This window comes from Rhinatrema bivittatum, chromosome 13 (genome assembly GCF_901001135.1).
Source record: "Rhinatrema bivittatum chromosome 13, aRhiBiv1.1, whole genome shotgun sequence".
NCBI lineage: Eukaryota > Metazoa > Chordata > Amphibia > Gymnophiona > Rhinatrematidae > Rhinatrema > Rhinatrema bivittatum.
In genome coordinates, this window is record NC_042627.1 from 27,350,704 (window position 1) to 27,370,309 (window position 19,606).

Here is a 19,606-nt window from a genome sequence, read left to right on the forward strand (position 1 = left end):
AACATCACCACAGTGGCCTACATCAACCGTCAGGGGGGAACCAGAAGCCAACAGGTGTCTCTGGAAATCGACCCTCTAATGTCGTGGGCGGAAGTAAACCTCCAGGAGATCTCAGCCGCCCACATCGCCGGGAAAGACAACATCACGGCGGACTACCTCAGCAGAGAAAATCTAGACCCAGGAGAATGGAAGCTGTTGCCCGCGGCGTTACAAAAGATAGTGAACCGGTGGGGGACACCAGACATGGACCTCCTGGCAAACCAGTCCAACGCCCAAGTACTTCAGCCGCAGGCGGGAACCTCAGTCCCAGGGGATCGATGCCCTGGTACAGACCTGGTCACAGGGGACCCTATTATATGCCTTCCCACCGTGGCCCCTATTGGGTGCATTCATTCACAAGATACAGCTTAACAGGGGACTAGTACTTTTGGTGGCCCCCAGACTGGCCAAGAAGACCGTGGTACACAGACATGAGAAGACTACTACCAGGGACCCCCCTGCCAATGCCTCCACACAGAGACCTGCTTCAACAAGGACCGATCCTCCATGAGGATCCAGCTCTCTTACGGCCTGGCCATTGAGAGGGCTTGTCTGAGAAAGAGTGGATACTCGGGGGCTGTAATAGACACCCTACTCTGAGCACGCAAGTTCTCCACATCTTTAACGTACATAAGGATCTGGAGAGTATTCAAAGCCTGGTGCGAAGACCAAGACATCATACCACGCTCAATTAAAGTTCCCGTGATCCTGGAATTCCTGCAGAACAGACTACAGAAGTGTCTGTCCTTCAACTCCATCAAGGTACAGGTAGCTGCATTGTCATGCTACGGCTCCAAGAGCGAGGGCGACAGCATAGCTTCTCACCCGGACATCTCACGCTTCCTGAAAGGAGTTACACATCCGCCCACCACTAAAGTGGCCGGTACCTCTTTGGAATCTCAACCTGGTCTTGGATTTTCTAGCAGGAAACTCCTTCAGGCCTCTCCGAGGTCTGTCACTCCGCCTGTTAACCTTAAAGACAGCATTAAGAACATTAAGAACAGTCTGAAGTCCCAACTTCAGACTGGCAGCCCTGGTGCTGCCTTGGAGGAAGAGGGTCTCATGATGGGAGAGCACCAACCAGGTGCAGCAGGAAAGGATCCTGTAGCAAGGACCTGCTCTCCAGGTGATGCATTGTCCTTTCGCACTGAGGATATCTCCCCAAGGCCTACTGCCCAGGAGGGAAGGGTTAGGTCGGCCATCATAGTTGGTGATTCGATTATTAGGAATGTAGATAGCTGGGTGGCTGGTGGGCGTGAGGATCGCCTGGTAACATGCCTACCTGGTGCGAAGGTGGCGGACCTCACGCGTCACCTAGATAGGATTTTAGACAGTGCTGGGGAGGAGCCGGCTGTCGTGGTACACGTGGGCACCAACGACATAGGAAAATGTGGGAGGGAGGTTCTGGAAGCCAAATTTAGGCTCTTAGGTAGAAAGATTAAATCCAGAACCTCCAGGGTAGCATTCTCTGAAATGCTCCCTGTTCCACGCGCAGGTCACCAGAGGCAGGCAGAGCTCCGGAGTCTCAATGCGTGGATGAGACGATGGTGCAAGGAAGAGGGATTCAGTTTTGTTAGGAACTGGGGAACCTTTTGGGGAAGGGGGAGTCTCTTCCGAAGGGATGGGCTCCACCTTAACCAGGGTGGAACCAGACTGCTGGCGCTAACCTTTAAAAAGGAGATAGAGCAGCTTTTAAACTAGAACAAAGGGGAAAGCCGACAGTCGCAATGCCATACTGGGTCAGACCCTTGGTCTGACCCAGTATGGCATTTTCTTATAAGAAAATGCCATACTGGGTCAGACCAAGGGTCCATCAAGCCCAGCATCCTGTTTTCAACAGTGGCCAATCCAGGCCACAAGAACCTGGCAAGTACCCAAAAACTAAGTCTATTCCATGTAACCATTGCTAATGGCAGTGGCTATTCTCTAAGTGAACTTAATAGCAGGTAATGGACTTCTCCTCCAAGAACTTATCCAATCCTTTTTTAAACACAGCTATACTAATTGCACGAACCACATTCTCTGGCACCAAATTCCAGAGTTTAATTGTGCGTTGAGTAAAAAAGAACTTTCTCCGATTAGTTTTAAATGTGCCCCATGCTAACTTCATGGAGTGTCCCCTAGTCTTTCTACTATCCGAAAGAGTAAATAACCGATTCACATCTACCCGTTCTAGACCTCTCATGATTTTAAACACCTCTATCATATCCCCCCTCAGTCGTCTCTTCTCCAAGCTGAAAAGTCCTAACCTCTTTAGTCTTTCCTCATAGGGGAGTTGTTCCATTCCCTTTATCATTTTGGTAGCCCTTCTCTGTACCTTCTCCATCGCAATTATATCTTTTTTGAGATGCGGCGACCAGAATTGTACACAGTATTCAAGGTGCGGTCTCACCATGGAGCGATACAGAGGCATTATGACATTTTCCGTTTTATTCATCATTCCTTTTCTAATAATTCCCAACATTCTGTTTGCTTTTTTGACTGCCGCAGCACACTGCACCGACGATTTCAATGTGTTATCCACTATGACACCTAGATCTCTTTCTTGGGTTGTAGCACCTAATATGGAACCCAACATTGTGTAATTATAGCATGGGTTATTTTTCCCTATATGCATCACCTTGCACTTATCCACATTAAATTTCATCTGCCATTTGGATGCCCAGTTTTCCAGTCTCACAAGGTCTTCCTGCAATTTATCACAATCTGCTTGTGATTTAACTACTCTGAACAATTTTGTGTCATCTGCAAATTTGATTATCTCACTCGTCGTATTTCTTTCCAGATCATTTATAAATATATTGAACAGTAAGGGTCCCAATACAGATCCCTGAGGCACTCCACTGTCCACTCCCTTCCACTGAGAAAATTGCCCATTTAATCCTACTCTCTGTTTCCTGTCTTTTAGCCAGTTTGCAATCCACGAAAGGACATCGCCACCTATCCCATGACTTTTTACTTTTCCTAGAAGCCTCTCATGAGGAACTTTGTCAAACGCCTTCTGAAAATCCAAGTATACTATATCTACCGGTTCACCTTTATCCACATGTTTATTAACTCCTTCAAAAAAGTGAAGCAGATTTGTGAGGCAAGACTTGCCCTGGGTAAAGCCATGCTGACTTTGTTCCATTAAACCATGTCTTTCTATATGTTCTGTGATTTTGATGTTTAGAACACTTTCCACTATTTTTCCTGGCACTGAAGTCAGGCTAACCGGTCTGTAGTTTCCCGGATCGCCCCTGGAGCCCTTTTTAAATATTGGGGTTACATTTGCTATCCTCCAGTCTTCAGGTACAATGGATGATTTTAATGATAAGTTACAAATTTTTACTAATAGGTCTGAAATTTCATTTTTTAGTTCCTTCAGAACTCTGGGGTGTATACCATCCGGTCCAGGTGATTTACTACTCTTCAGTTTGTCAATCAGGCCTACCACATCTTCTAGGTTCACCGTGATTTGATTCAGTCCATCTGAATCATTACCCATGAAAACCTTCTCCATTACGGGTACCCTCCCCAACATCCTCTTCAGTAAACACCGAAGCAAAGAAATCATTTAATCTTTCCGCGATGGCCTTATCTTCTCTAAGTGCCCCTTTAACCCCTCGATCATCTAACGGTCCAACTGACTCCCTCACAGGCTTTCTGCTTCGGATATATTTAAAAAAGTTTTTACTGTGAGTTTTTGCCTCTACAGCCAACTTCTTTTCAAATTCTCTCTTAGCCTGTCTTATCAATGTCTTACATTTAACTTGCCAATGTTTATGCTTTATCCTATTTTCTTCTGTTGGATCCTTCTTCCAATTTTTGAATGAAGATCTTTTGGCTAAAATAGCTTCTTTCACCTCCCCTTTTAACCATGCCGGTAATCGTTTTGCCTTCTTTCCACCTTTCTTAATGTGTGGAATACATCTGGACTGCCTCTACAGCCAACTTCTTTTCAAATTCTCTCTTAGCCTGTCTTATCAATGTCTTACATTGGCAGTTTGTTCAGCCCGTCGCATCTCGGAACTACAAGCACTGTCCTGCCGTGAACCGTTCCTCAGGCTCACCCCGGGAACCATCCAGCTATGCACGGCCCCTTCATTCCTTCCTAAAGTGGTGTCACACTTCCATCTTAACCAAACCATTTTGCTACCATTGCCGAATGAGTTGAAGAATTCGGAAGAGGCTCGTAGCCTACGCCACCTCAACATCGGCAGAATCCTATCCAGATACCTGGAAATGTCAGAACCCGTTCGAAAAACGGACCACCTATTCGTCCTTCACAGCAGGAAGAGACAAGGGGAAGCGGCCTCGCGGGCAACCATAGCCTGCTGGATCAAGGAAGTCATCAAGGCGGCCTACGTAGAAGCAGGCAAGCCACCGCCTCTACAGGTCAAGGCCCATTCTACTAGAGCCCAGGCAGTGTCCTGGGCAGAAACCAGAATGCTGTCACCAGCCGAGATTTGCAGGGCGGCGATATGGTCCTCCATCCACACCTTCTCCAGGTTCTACCGCCTGGATGTTCAGGCTCGGGAGGAAACGGCATTTGCAAGAGCAGTACTAAGTGGGTCACGGGCAGCCTCCCACCCGGTTCGGGAGTAGCTTTTATACATCCCATTGGTCCTGAGTCCATCTGCTACACGCTAGGAAATGGAGAAATTACTTACCTGAAAATTTCGTTTTCCTTAGTGTAGACAGATGGACTCAGCATCCCACCCTTGGCTGCCGTTACGTATGGATCTTCGAATGATTCAAGGGTAAGCCATGTTTTCATTCACCTAGGGCACCCACCCATCCGGGTGGCGACGCTTTCCAGTTGAGTATCCTGATGGTCTCCAGCTATAGCCAAGTCAACCGGATCAAATTTATCAAGTTAATCAAGTTATAAAGTTTAACCAAGCTATAAAGTTAATCAAGTTAATCAAATTAGTCAGTCACACATATATCCACAATGCTGAAGGGTTGCACTTCCTGCAGGGGTTTATGTACTAGGACTGACGTCAGATTGAAATCTGATCTGTCTGCAACTGCTATGAGGAGTACACTATAACCATTGGTCCTGAGTCCATCTGTCTACACTAAGGAAAACGAAATTATCAGGTAAGTAATTTCTTCATTGATACAACGTGTTTATTTATAAGTGCATCTTTGCTTCGTTGTATATTGGACAGATCGATATAGATTCAGTGTGATTTTGAAAATTACCCATCCTATGTGTTGGGAAAGCTATATGCATAGTGTTACTGTGTTCCAAACTTTCCCTCCAGTGAAAGGAGGGGTTTGCCTTTAGATGTTCAATCCTACGCACATAAAATTTACCCAGAAAATGTACCTGCACAAAAAATAGGTGCAAACCTGTGTACATAAGCCTTGTTCAAAGGAAAAATTCTCCCCTTCCCTTTAAATATTGGTGCAAGTTGGTAAAATGTACCGGAGAATATTACATGTCTGTCTGCAAGCTATTGGAAAATTGTGCTCAAAGAGAGCAATTGGCAAAGCCATTTCCAGTGAAAATGGGGGTCTTTGAAAATGGTCCACCCTGTGTGCAGGTAAAGTTACGTGCAAAGTGTCACTGTGCAGTGAAGAGTAGTAAATTTGAGGAGAGGGCTTGCAAATGCATGCTTGCTTTTGGAATTTTGAAAAGTACCCATGCAGTTTTAGGCGGAAAAAGAACCTGCATAAGAAGGAAATTACTTGTCTGCGAACTTATTCTTATTTTTTTTAGCAAATTTTCAAAGGAACCCTCACCCTTTTTGAAAATTAATGCAAAGACTGTAGATAAAAAAAAAATACCCACCAACTCTGCCCTTCTGTTGACAGTTTGAAAATTGCCCTCTAAATGCATGCTTGCTTGAAGTTGTTTTGAATGAAGGTGTAAAGTATGTGTGTACATGTTTTTGAACATTAATTATCTGCATATTGTGTTCAACCACGCCTGAAACCCCTACCCCAAGAAAGACTTTTCTTAACGCGGATGAAATTATTCACAGACTTTCTAACAAGAACCTGAATGTAATCCACTTTGAAGTGCCGAAAAGTGGATTATAAATAAAACAAAACTGAAAATGTACCTACATGAGTTTGGCCAAGCTACCCACAGAACTCCTTTCTTATTTTTTCGTGTGCAGGTTTAAACTTTGGTCCCTCTGTAATTAGGATAAGTTTTCAATCACTGGGGTTGACTTTTGTGCTGGTGTATAAATCTCTGGCAATGGCAGATTGTACCCCTTGAAATATTTTGAATCTGACCCATAATCTTTTCTGGGTATTAAGCTTAAATTAACTACATGTTTGCCTTAAAGCAGTTCACATGCTGTCAGCCCTACTGGGTTCTTTTTATATAGGACCACTGTGATCTCTTAGACAGCAGAGGTGGCTGCCTAGAGCTGCAATCTTCAGAGAATAGCACAAAATATTCCTTCCAAAATCTCCACCATTGCCACCCCTCCACATGCCTCCATGTACATTGCCACTCTTCCAAAGCAGCAGGAGGGGGGTCAGGGCTGGGCCCCCACCTCTCAGCCCCCCCCCCCCCCCCACCAGTGAGCTTTGCCTGCACTCCCTCCCTGAGCACCGAACCGTGAGCTAGCACATGCTCCAAGTCCCCAAAGTGGCGCCACCTCCTACTCCCACATGAATTTCCATTTCAAAAAGTTCATGTTGCAGTTTCGCCAGTAGGAGAACCTGCAAACAGCTCACTTACCTCCCGGTGTGGCTTTGTGCTGACATTCCTGTCTCCTGTACCAGCTCCTGATGTCAGGTGGACGCCGTCTTGCCTTTCTGCGCGCTGGAGAGCCAGCCCGCAGTCCTGTGCTGCCACTCTGTGGCATAAGCGACACCGCCCGTCAATCATGCGGCTATGTTACGCCACCGTTATTGCCTTGTTCTTTGTGGCATGGACTGTTACTGATTCCGGCACATGCTAACATCTCCCTAGGCGCATGCAGAGTGCTCCTCTTTAGAATTTAAAGGGACCACAGCAGGAAAAACCCCGTGGCCCCTCCTGATGATGATCTTCCTGCAGTCCTATAAAAGGGTCCTTCTGTCTTTGCTCCTGGCCTTTGCAAAGGTCTGCTAGCCCATTCAAGGTCTTCCATATTGCCTGTTCCATGTTCCTGGTCTCTCATCAGTTCCTGGTTCCTGTCTTCAATGTCTTGTTTTTGATTCCAAATCTTCATTCCTGCATTCCACGTCTTGTTCCTGGTTCCAAGTCTTCATCCTGTCCAGAGTCTTTGTTTGCTGGTCCAAGTCTCTGGAAGTCCCTTGGTTTTAAAGCCTTGTTCTGAGTTCCTGAATTCCGGGATCCCATCCCTGGTCCTGAGTTCTTGAGTCTTGAGTCCGAGTTCCTGAATCCGAAGTCTGAGTTCGAGTCCTGTCCCCATCTTCGGAGTTCTTGTTCCAGCTTCCATCTTGTTCCAGAGTGCAGTGCTTGCACTGTTATTGTCGTGGTCCGCGACCAGCCCACGAGCTGTGTAGAGTGCACTAGGGCGCAGGGCTCTCCCAGAGCTTCATCATGTTCCGAGTCTTCAGTGTCTTCGTCTAGTTCCAAGTCTTCAGTGCTTTCTTCATATCCTCGTTTCCAGAGTCATCTTCAGTCCCTGCCTTCGTCTATCCTTGCGCTCAAGCCATTCTCACATGGCAAGTCCAAAAGGGCTGGGTCTCACTTCCTGGTGCGTGCTGGACATCCAAGAGTTTCTGGTTCCAAGTCTGAGCGTTCCGTTCCAAGCCAAGTGAGTTCCAAGCCAAGAGTGTTCCAGTTCCAGTCAGCATGTGCCCCAACGTATTCACCCACCAGCAGCGTGGACTATGGCCAGTCCCGGGTTGCGTCACGGCACAGGGGCTCATGCTTTCGAGCGTCCATCCGCGAACGCAACAGTTCACCCATATGGGAAAAAGTAGAGCTGCCATGGGGACTGTGAACCTGTTGCTGATGCTACACAATGCATCTGATTTTTTTTTTTGTAATTTAATAGAAAATTGTGTTCTTGCCCTGAACTATAAAATTGTTTGTGTTGCTATTCTTTTTCTGCCCCAGCAGTTGTTCTTTAACCTTGTAAATATTACTGTAGACGTGTCTGCATTTTAATGTGTTGGATACAGGCACAGGAACTTTGTGATTTGCATCTATTACCATCTGCTTCACCTTGAAACCGCTTCCATCCCATTACTGCCCAGTTTTCTGATGCACTTTTCTACTGTTTTTCCAAAGACAGGAAGGTGACTAATAACAGACCAGACAATTGTCTTGGACGTTATAGGACATGGGTGTCCAGCTCTGGTTCTCAAGAACCACAAACAGGTTTGGTTTTCAGGATATCAATAATGAATATGCATAAGATAGATTTGCCTACAGTGGAGGCACTGCATGCACATTTATCTCATGCAAATTCATAGTAACATAACTAATGACAGATAAAGACGAAAATTGTCCACCCAGTCTGCATGCAAGTTGCTTAGGATAATGATTGCATGTTTGGGGTTTGTCTAATTACTGGCCACAATTAGCCAATTTCAGTTAGTGAAAGAACCCTCAAGTAAAAGGCCGCAGAGAAGGAAGATGTCCATGACACCTGCTACAAATGCTGTTACTTTTAGAGAGTCCTTTCTAGATATCTCTGGGAACTAAAAGTTATTATTTTTTCCAAAGGCTATGCATACACTAAAAATGCTTATGTGCTGAAACCATGAGAACTGTTAGCCCAAGGGTCAGACCAGAAACCTGGGAGTAACGGGATGACAGTAAACACCAGACAGTACCAAGCAGATGTGCTGGATTGTGATAAAAACAGTAGGAGGGAGGGGGACTCTGCTCCTGCTTTTTGCAAGTGAGGGTAAAAGTAAGCAGAGCTGTGAGAACAGCAGCGTTGCCTGTTACTTATTTCAGACTTTAGGAGCTGAACAGATGTTTTCTTGGGGTCATTTCATCTGTCATTAGGAACGTAAGATTTGCTATCTTTATATATATCTTTTAATACCTTTCTTCTTATTATTATTATTTGCTTGCAATCACCTCTTCAGTGCTGGCTGTTTACCATTTGTGTTATCCTCTTGCTTAGTAAGTGCTTAAATAAACTTTCCATCTAATACCTGGATCGTGGTGTACTGACTCAGTGTATGGGTGCATGTTTGTGTATCAGAGAAGTCCCGAGATATAGCATCTCTTCGGAATCTCCCTTTTTCTTGAGAATTAGCCCCAAGATAGGCCTGTGGGAGTACAGGCAAGCCCCTTGGTTGTGTGTGGGTGTGTCAGTCAATCATAGTCAATGGTTCCCTTTCTCGCATATTATGATGAGGGAAAATTGTCTCAGATTTAGAAACTAAAATTCTTTTAATGCCTTTCTTAATAAACATTTCTCATTTTTTGTACATGCTATCCTGTTGATGTTTTGCTTTCTTTGTTTTTATTTCAGGTTCTATGTGGACCTATATTGGTAAGTAACTTATTTTGATGTGAATGTGAATCTATTGCTGTGTATATTTAAATCCAACATTTAAAGCTCTTTAGAGTTGTATGCAAAGAAAAATATTCAATAATGGATCTATTCACAAACAACTTATTTCAGACCTCAGGGAAGGAGCCTATCTCCTATACAAAAGAAACAAACAAATACACAGGAAGGTCATTAGGGATGTGCAAAGGTTTTTCCCCGAATTAGGCAATATCAACGAAATTGCCTAATTCGGAATGGTTTGGGAGAATTGAAAAACAATTTATTTTTTAGAATGGAACAGCTCCCCTATGAGGAAAGACTAAAGAGGTTAGGAGTTTTCAGCTTGGAGAAGAGACGGCTGAGGGGGGATATGATAGAGGTCTTTAAGATCATGAGAGGTCTTGAACGAGTAGATGTGACTCGGTTATTTACACTTTCGAATAATAGAAGGACTAGGGGGCATTCCATGAAGTTAGCAAGACTAAACGGAGAAAATTCTTTTTCACTCAATGCACAATAAAGCTCTGGAATTTGTTGCCAGAGGATGTGGTTAGTGCAGTTAGTGTAGCTGGGTTCAAAAAAGGTTTGGATAAGTTCTTGGAGGAGAAGTCCATTAATGGCTATTAATCAATTATACTTAGGGAATAGCCACTGCTATTAATTGCATCAGGAGCATGGTTCTTCTTAGTGTTTGGGTAATTGCCAGGTTCTTGTGGCCTGGTTTTGGCCTCTGTTGGAAACAGGATGCTGGGCTTGATGGACCCTTGGTCTGACCCAGCATGGCAATTTCTTATGTTCTTATGTTCTTATTAATCATTTGTATAGCACTACTAGATGTACATAGCACTGCACAGACAAACATAAGAGACTTTAGTACCTATTCCATAGAGATGACCATCTAACCAGGATACACAGACAAAACAAATAAGAGGATTTGATACATTTTATTTATTGCAGTTATCATGGTAAAAATTAACGAGGTCCATATTCAGCCATTGTACATTTCTGCTAGTTAGTGCACATTTGGGCAGCCGCAGGACAACCCCACGACTGGCCACACTCACCCCCAAATGCCGCAGCTCACCCAGTGGCAGGGACGCCGGCAATTTGCTTCTTCTTTGGCCCCTTAGGCACACATTTACAACATGCACTGAATGATAAGGGCCCTGTGGCAGGAGTTCAGAGTGGCACCAGTAGATGATGTCGATGCAGGCTGAGATTTAAACCTCAATTGCACTTCCAGCCTGCACCTCAGCAACAGGTCCTCCTGCCTTGCAGTACAGGTTGCTAGTTCCTGCCTTGCCTCATTCCTTTTTGCCTGGCTTCTGCCCTGCCTTCCCCTACCTTCTTCTATCCAGCTTCCTCCTTGGATTTTTTCCCATGCCTTGACCATTGCCTGGAACCCAGCGTTGCCTGATCTCTGCCTGCACCAACCATTTTCTGGACTTCCTTGCCTCTGGTCTGCCACCTGCCCTGACCACTGCCTGTCTACTGACCCTGCCTGTCCGCTCTCCACGGGACCCTCCCCTAAGGCCTGCCGGCCTCAGAACCCAAGGGTTCAACCCATGGGGGAAGAGGCTGGTATAGATAAAGCTCAGTTCTGATCCCTGAGAGTCTGTCTCCTGTTGATGAGAGCCCAGCTGGGACCCCTCAATCTTGCCATACCGTGATAGATTGCTGAGGCCATGAACTCAGAGATTCGTCTTCAGCCCAGGCCATACCTGGTTTGGCAGAGTCCAGCAGGAACAGGTAAATCAGTTTGCTGGTCTGCTCCAAGTTCTGGCTGGCTGGATGGATGCTATACAGGCCTGACTTCTGGCACTGGCACCACCTCCACCTGCTCCAGTCTGTGCTCTAGGGCCTATGCTATACTTTGCTCTGCCACCCAGGAATGAAGGAGATCCTAAGGCCTGCAGGGTCTTCTTAAATCAATGTCTAATACACTTTGAGCTGCAAGCTCCCAGCTTTTCTTGCGATCAGACCAAGATAACTTTCATTTTGTTACTGCTGACAGGTTCAGCCCTAGCGTGAGTCTCCCCCCTAGGAGCAGGACAATACTCTCGAGGATTTTGGAAGACTTCATCCAGCAATTCTAGCACATCTTTGATGAACCAGGATGATCTTCTTCAGCAGCTGCTGAGCTGTTCCATCTCAAACAAGGGGCCAAGACCATGGGCAACTATGCTGTCCAGTTGTAGACCCTGGCATCTGAATTACGGTGAAACGAGGAGAGCCTCACAGTCATCTTTTGGCAAGGTTAGCTGAGCAAATGAGATGAGCTTGCAGGCAGAGAAGTTCCCACTGCCCTCGAAGATCTCATTGCTCTGAGCATAAGGATTGACATTTAGTTTCGAGAACTTGCCAAAGAGAGAGACATCTACTGGAGTTACCTGAACTTGGTTTCCAAGTTCCAATGGCCCCTAGTCAATCTTCTTAAGGTCCCCTGCCTTAACCCCAGAAGAACCTATGCAGCTTGGGAGAGCAAAGCTATCCAATAAAAAAAAAAAAAAAAAGCAGAGACAGCATTGTCTCAACTTCCGTATAGTGCCCCTATATTGTGCTGGTCAGAGGCACTATGTCACCCAATGTCCCAAGAAGGCAGGAAACCTATGAGCCTAGGGTTGATCAGAGAGGCAACCCTAGGCCATCCTTCTCAGTTGCTATTCTTATTAGTCTCACATCTAACACTATGACGATCAACACAGAGGCCTTTTTGGATTCTGAAGCGGGGGGTAATTTCCTTGAGGCCATATCTACCTGATATTGGCTTTGAAGACTAAAGCTATGGCTGCCTACATTAAAGAGAACCTGGAGTGGGGATTTATTCAACCTTCATCATCTCCAATAAGGGCACGTTTCTTCTTTATGGAGGAAGAAGGGCGGGTCTCTCAGGCTCTCTATAGACTATTGAGATCTTCCATTACCCTGAGATCCAGGAATAACTTGAGATACAAAAAGGTCAGTGCTGTGGATATCAATGGCAAGTTCGAGTACATGGATGTGAATGGAAACAGGTGAGATGATGATTAAATGTGTGAGAGAGAGATCATGAAATAGGTAAGTGTAACTAGGCTCTTGTTGCAGTGGGTCTATATCCCACTGGTGGCACTATGGGTTCTTTTACTCTGTTACAAAATATTTGTTTTAGGAAACCTTTGGAAATTCTCTCTCCTCTTCCCTGCTGTATTTTATAATCCAATTAAGATATTATGCAATCTTCAATGAAGCATCCATTGACTAATTACTCCATGATCCTTCTTGGGAGCATTTCAATGTCAGATAAAGAGCTAATACAAATTGAACAATTAGCAGCATATTGATGAACTGCACATAAACCTTCAACAGCTTTACAGGACTGCCAAAACTTAATCAATCTAGACTCTGAACTAGACTCTGAAATAGTAAATGACCTGCTAAAACCCTCACCTCAACAGAATCTTCGCTCTAAACCTAAACTAACTGCAACCAAATGTGCTTCCTCCTTCATGTACAAAATCAAGGACCTCCATCAGCACCATCAGGACATATCCCACATGGAGACACCAAATAAACTGGAGGTGTGGGAATAATTTACCCCGTTAATATAAGGGTCATGTCTAGCAACCTGTACCCTCGACCTGTGCCCATTTAACTTAGTGAAGCTAGCGTTCAAAATTGTAAATTCCTCCTTCTCTGAGAGCCTGCTCCCTACAGATTAAAACAAAAAAGCCATTACAGCCAGTACTAAAAAAAAAAAAAACAGCCCGGCAAACAGATCCAGACAAACTCGAAAACTACCGTACAATGTCTAATACCCCATTTCCAGGGAAACTATTAGAACAAACAGTACGAATTCAACTAAATGACTAGTTGGCATACAGAGAAACTGGCTGGACCCATATCAGTCTGGATTCAGACAAGGTCATGGAACAGGGACAAGGTACAGAGCTGGGCGACCAAAATAATAAATGGAATGGAACAGCTCCCCTATGAGGAAAGACTAAAGAGGTTAGGAGTTTTCAGCTTGGAGAAGAGACGGCTGAGGGGGGGATATGATAGAGGTGTTTAAAATCATGAGAGGTCTAGAACGGGTTAATGTGAATCAGTTATTTACTCGTTCGGATAATAGAAAGACTAGGGGCCACTCCATGAAGTTAGCATGTGGCACATTTAAAACTAATCGGAGAAAGTTCTTTTTCACTCAACGCACAATTAAACTCTGGAATTTGTTGCCAGAGAATGTGGTTAGTGCAGTTAGTGTAGCTGTGTTTAAAAAAGGATTGGATAAGTTCTTGGAGGAGAAGTCAATTACCTGCTATTAATTAAGTTGACTTAGAAAATAGCCACTGCTATTACTAGCAACAGTAGCATTGAATAGACTTAGTTTTTGGGTATTTGCCAGGTTCTTATGACCTGGATTGGCCACTGTTGGAAACAGGATGCTGGTCTGACCCAGTATGGCATGTTCTTATGACAGTCCTCATTGCTGTATTAGGTGATCTCCTGAGATAGAAGCCAGGCACCAGGCAGTGGTTGTAGTACTGTTGAATTTCTCTAGCTGTCTTCAGTATGGTAGAACACAGTATTATACTATCATGATTAGCAGAAGCAAGCGTAAGTGACAAGGTCCTAAGATGGTTCAACTCCTTTCTGTGTGACTGGCAACAATTAGTACATTTTGCTGACACCTTCTCAGCGCCTTGGATCTTCAACTTTGGGGTCAGCTGGGGCTTCATAGTATCAGCAGTACTATTCAGCATACATCTCAGACTACTAGCATCATTGAGCAGAACCTTTGATTATAAAAGCCTGCATCAATGTTGATGACCAATGGACCCGGACCCATCAACAATCAACAGCTTTAAATAAGCTAAGTATATGTCTGTCATCCAAGAATGAACTAAAAACAGCAAACTCCATCTGAAGCCCAACAAAACAGTTTCTCTGGAACCAAAACATGCACAGACAGGCCCCTCATCTGCAAATCCTTTTTGGAACCTTATGAGCTCCCACTAACAATGCAGGTAAAAAGCCTACAAGTCTGGCTGGTGTTGGAACTTACCATGCTCCCACAAATTCAGGCAACAGTAAAGGTCTGCTACTTTCAATCACATCATTTCTGAAGACTACGCCTGCTTGTCAGAAAGACAAACCTATTCAGTTATTCATGCCATGGTAACCACATGGCTGGATTACTGCAACACACTGGACAAGGCCTTCCACAAACTCCAGTTAATACAAAACTCTACTGCATGACTGACAGAAGGATGCAAATTGTTTGACCATATCACGCCTGCCTTACACAAACTACGCTGGTTACCGAGCCCCTACAAAACCAAATTCAAACCCCTGACATTGATTTTCGAGGTGCTAAAAGGAGCCTGATCTATCTGTTTGAGAGAGAGGCTGTCCTTGTACATGCCCTCCAGACCAGTAAGATCCTCATTAGGAGCCTCCATAGACAAAAGAAATCAAAAGAACAGATTCCTGCAACCAATCCTTCTTGGGAACAGCACCTGCCCTATAAAACTCTCTCTCCCAGAAGAGCTCTACCAAATACATGACCACTCCCACTTCAGGAAGCAAATCAAAGCCTGGCTCTTCTGCCAGGCCTTTAATGCCAAACCCACAATTTCCCTCAACCTAAAAAGAAGGTTGAATGGACTACAAGAAACTTCCCGGCACCACCTCAAATGCCATGAAAATGCTGTTCCAACTTCTTGTTTTGCTGAGGTGTTATTTATTGTGAATTTATTTTGAGTTAGTCACTAGTATTCTGCCTCACCTACTGCTCACGATTAGTCAGCATGTTGATTTATTAAATTTTTGTACTTATTGGTCACCTTAAAATTGTTATGCTGACTTCTGAAACTTGTAATGCTATTCTAATATGTTATGCCTTGTAAATGTATTCTGCTATTCTAATATGTTGCTCCTTTCTTCGGGTGAATTTCTTATTCAAAATGATGGGTAATAAACCAAAATAATAAATACACTTTTTCAAAAGGGCCAATTTGGGAGCTAGGCACTTAAACTCTTTGAAAAATGACCTCCATGGAGTCCATATTCAGCTAAGCAAGTTGCTGTATAAACTTATCTGGCTGACTTGGCCAGAAAAGGCAGTGGTACGGCCAGCCACACTGCTGAATATACTCAGCTATCCAATAGTTAGCAGGATAAGTTTATCCAGCTAACTTTAGACCTGCTGAACAGAAGGTCTAACTTATATTATCATTCTTCAAAAAGGTTAATAACGCATGCATTATGAAAAAGGGGCGTGATTATGGAAATTTGTAAGTTACCACTTCGCATAGGTATTATTGCAAGGCCCTCATAGTAGTTAAGTATTTACATCTCTATAGGAGGGCCACCTGATAGGTCGAGGTGAAGTGTTAGTGGTGGTTTAGGGTTTAGGGGCCTGTTTCGCATGTAGAATGAAACGTAGGAACAGCACAATACACCATGGTGAAGATTTGACATCATTTGGAGAGAGGAAAGACTCCAAAAAGATGAAAATTTCTACTATGTTCTCTCACCCTAGCTTGATGGTACCCTGTTAGTCTCTATCTCGCTTGCGCTCTCTCTCTCTCAGAAATGGCCAAAATGCAATGTTTATCGTGAATTGCGTTATGGCCATTTCAGATGTATCGCACAGATTAATGCCATAATTCATTGTAGCATAACGCATACTATCGCACGGGTTTAACATCGGAAATAACTATACCTTTTTCCCTGGCGTTAACCTGTGTGATATATCCGTCAGAGAACCCTAAAATAGGTTAAGTAACACTACTAATGTTTTAAATGATTTGAAAGATGATTAATGTTGCAAGTTTTATTGCACAATGGCAAAGAATATCAAAACTATCAAAAAATATTAAAAAAAATAAAATTGGCACAATAACACCACATATATTTATCAATTGCCCTAGTCAATCATTCCTTATTCACACCGCTTCTAAACTCTCTGTATTGTTATGCATTTATAACATGAATAGATATCAAATTAAAACATTGTCAAAATATATACAAAGTGCTTGTAATGAAACAGTGACACACTTGCAATAGAGCTGGACTTCAAGAAAGATACTTTGTGAATTGCAAATGAGTCACATGGAAGATACCTTCATTAAAAATGGAATACAGCTGAATTTCAGTCCACAAGAAAGTATGCTTTGTAATTGTTTCACAGGACTGTTGTTCCAATGATATTTCTGTAGTCTCTATTCTATTTCTGCTATATCCTATATTGCATTGTACAAATCAACTCCTCTTGTTGGTACCTTTCATTGATTCAAATGATAGAAATTCATCAGTCATATCTAATTTACAGTTGATTCCACTGACTGTGTATATAAAAGCAACCCCCGACCCCATCCCGAGAAATGCGTGCTCTCTCTCTCCCACATTTTACCTGCATTCTCTCTCAAAAACATTTCCCCCACTAATGCAGGTATAACACAGATGAAAAAGATGTAGTTAATTCTGACGTTAGTGTGCGTTACTCTATCGCATTCCGCGCTAGCAGACCCTCATTTCCATTAACGCATTTGCGTTGCAATATTTATCACGAGTGATAAGGTCCTAACGCGACTTGAACTTACCTGAATAACTCTTTAGCCAGACAAAACATTATCCGGATAAGTGGCAGCTGCGGAATGCAGTCAAATATTGAAACGGTGCCACTTAGCTGGATAAGTCCAAACAAATCTGGCTAAGTGGCACTGAATATCAGCCTCTTGATGTTGCTCTTAGCTCCTCCATCATTATGAATCTTGGTGAATCAGGGTCATTCTAGTGCCATGCTAGTGAAGCAGAACTATGAAAGCAGCATAAACAGAGAGAGGACCTCCCAGGAAGGAGAGATCCTTAGACGAAGTCTTCACTTCTCATAGAAGCTGCAGATTTTTACATCTTAAAAAAACAACTAAAAAGGAAAAAATTAGTTTCAGGCAACAGATATAGACAGAGTTAAACTTGAGAAACAGATAGACTGGCAGCTTTCAAATAAGCTCAGGTGGAAAAAATGAGGTTGGAATTCAGAAACTTACCAGACTGGTTTCATGCACACAATGGGGCGAACTAAAAAAGAAAAAAACAAAACAGGAAGAAAGTGCTCTTCTGAGAAAGGGATTAGTTATTTACAAAGGGTAGATAAATAATTTGGATAGATCTGAAATATATAGTCTAAATAAGAAATGTAAGTGAAGGTTTATAATAGGGATACGTAGCTATAATAGTGGGGTTTGGTTTTTTTGGAATGGAAAGTGAACTAGGTAATTTTTCGATTGATTTGTTTTTAGCAAATTCTCAAGTATACCAGATTTTACTGAGATTTACATAGATGAAAGTCTGATCAATATTCACAGACCAATTCACTAGCACATTCTGGTATACAGAAGGCTTGATTCACCTTTGTTCAGGGCTTAAGTGAAATAGGGATGTGCAGTAGGGATGGATCCATCCGCTTGGGTATTTGTATTCGTCTGGATCCAAATCCGTTGCATCCGTTTTCGGGGGACCCCGATTCATCCATTAGTTACATATGGTATTCGTTTCCCATTAAAGTTGAAAAAACCCCCATCCCAACCCTTTAAATTTACAACCCACCACCCTCCTGACCCCACCAAGACTTGCCAAAAGTCCCTGGTGGTCCAGCGGGAGTCTTGGAGCGATCTCCTGCACTCGGGCCGTCGGCTGCCGGTATTCAAAATGGCGGTATTCAAAGCGGCGGCTGTCAGCGAGTTTGACAGCCGACGCTCAATTTTGCCGGCGTCAGTTCTCAAACCCGCTGAAAGCCACGGGTTCGGAAACTGGATGCTGGCAAAATTGAGCATCCGGTTTGCAAAAAAAAAATTTTTTTTTTATATTATTTTTAACTTTTGGGTCCTCCGACTTAATATCGTTATGATATTAAATTGGAGGTGCACAGAAAAGCAGTTTTTACTGCTTTTCTGTGCACTTTCCCTGTGCCGGCAGAAATTAACACCTACCTTTGGGCAGGCGCTAATTTCTGAAAGTAAAATGTGCGGCTTGGCTGCACATTTTACTTTTTGTATCACGCGGGAATAACTAATAGGGCCATCAACATGCATTTGCATGATGCGGGCGCTATTAGTTTTGGGGGGGGGGTGGACACGCGTTTTTGACGCGCTATTACCCCTTACTGAATAAGGGGTAAAGCTAGCGCGTCCAAACGCGGGATAACAGTGCGCTCCGGTGTACTGTATCGGCCTGTATATAGGGGGAGCCTGACCAATCCCAGCAGGGAAAAATGTTAGGGTTGGTCCAAAAAAATCTAAAAGAAACCAATATTGTTGATTTAACACTACTGTAACTACTTTAAATGTATTGTAATCCACTTTGAGGCCATTCATGCTAAAAAGGTGAATAACAAATGCCAATAAATAAATAAAAAATGAGTGGTAAGGGAATGAAGGCCCCCTTGTATGTATTTTGAAAATGTGGCTGTGACTTTGTGCATGCCATATATTCTTTAGTGCTAGGTATGGCAGATAAAGTTTGAGTGCTTGCTTATTAGCTTTGATATAAAGAATGATTGTGAGTGATCTATGTGCAGTAGATTGTATGGTAAAGGAATGACTAGATTTCCTACTATTATAAGTTTTTGTGATCTCCCTACAGTCTTTCAGATGCATTATGCTATGGATGTGTGCTGTGTTCTTTAGTTGATGACACTTTGAACAAAAAGCAAGCTAAAGATGTATGTATAGAATACTGGGGAAAAAGGAGCCATGATAGCGTCATTTACCTCCAAGGAATAAATGCACAGGAAGCAGACCTCTTTCAGTGGAAAGGAGGCTTTGTTTACAGGGTCATGGGATGAAAGCTGAAGGAGGGTGGATTCAGGAGTAACCTAAAGAAATATTTCTTTACAGAAAAGGTGGTGGAGGCATAGAACTGCCTCCCTGTGGAGGTGATGGAGACCAGAACAGCATCAGATTTCAGGAAAGCCTGGAAAAAGCACAGATGATCTTTGAGGAAGGGATTTTAAAGCTGAGCAGGAGATGTGGGTGGGTAGACTGGATGGGCTATATGGTCTTTTTCTACCATTGTGTTCTGTGTGTCTGTATGACAGATTGAGTAAAACTCTGAAAGAAATGGAAAGTAGTCTTGGTAGAGATGGTATACGTCTTGTAGATGTGTGTTAA

At 43.5% G+C, this 19,606-nt stretch overlaps 1 protein-coding gene across 3 annotated transcripts in view; it reads left to right on the forward strand.

The window, feature by feature from the left end:
* CA12 (carbonic anhydrase 12) overlaps window positions 1-19,606 on the forward strand; it is a 147,354-nt gene that overhangs the window by 54,735 nt on the left and 73,013 nt on the right. For all 3 annotated transcript variants that reach the window (XM_029575777.1, XM_029575776.1, XM_029575778.1), the window contains one exon: window positions 9,435-9,455. In XM_029575777.1, the coding sequence (XP_029431637.1) occupies window positions 9,440-9,455 (16 nt within the window). In that variant the 5' untranslated portion in view covers window positions 9,435-9,439. The remainder of the gene's footprint in view (window positions 1-9,434; window positions 9,456-19,606) is intronic.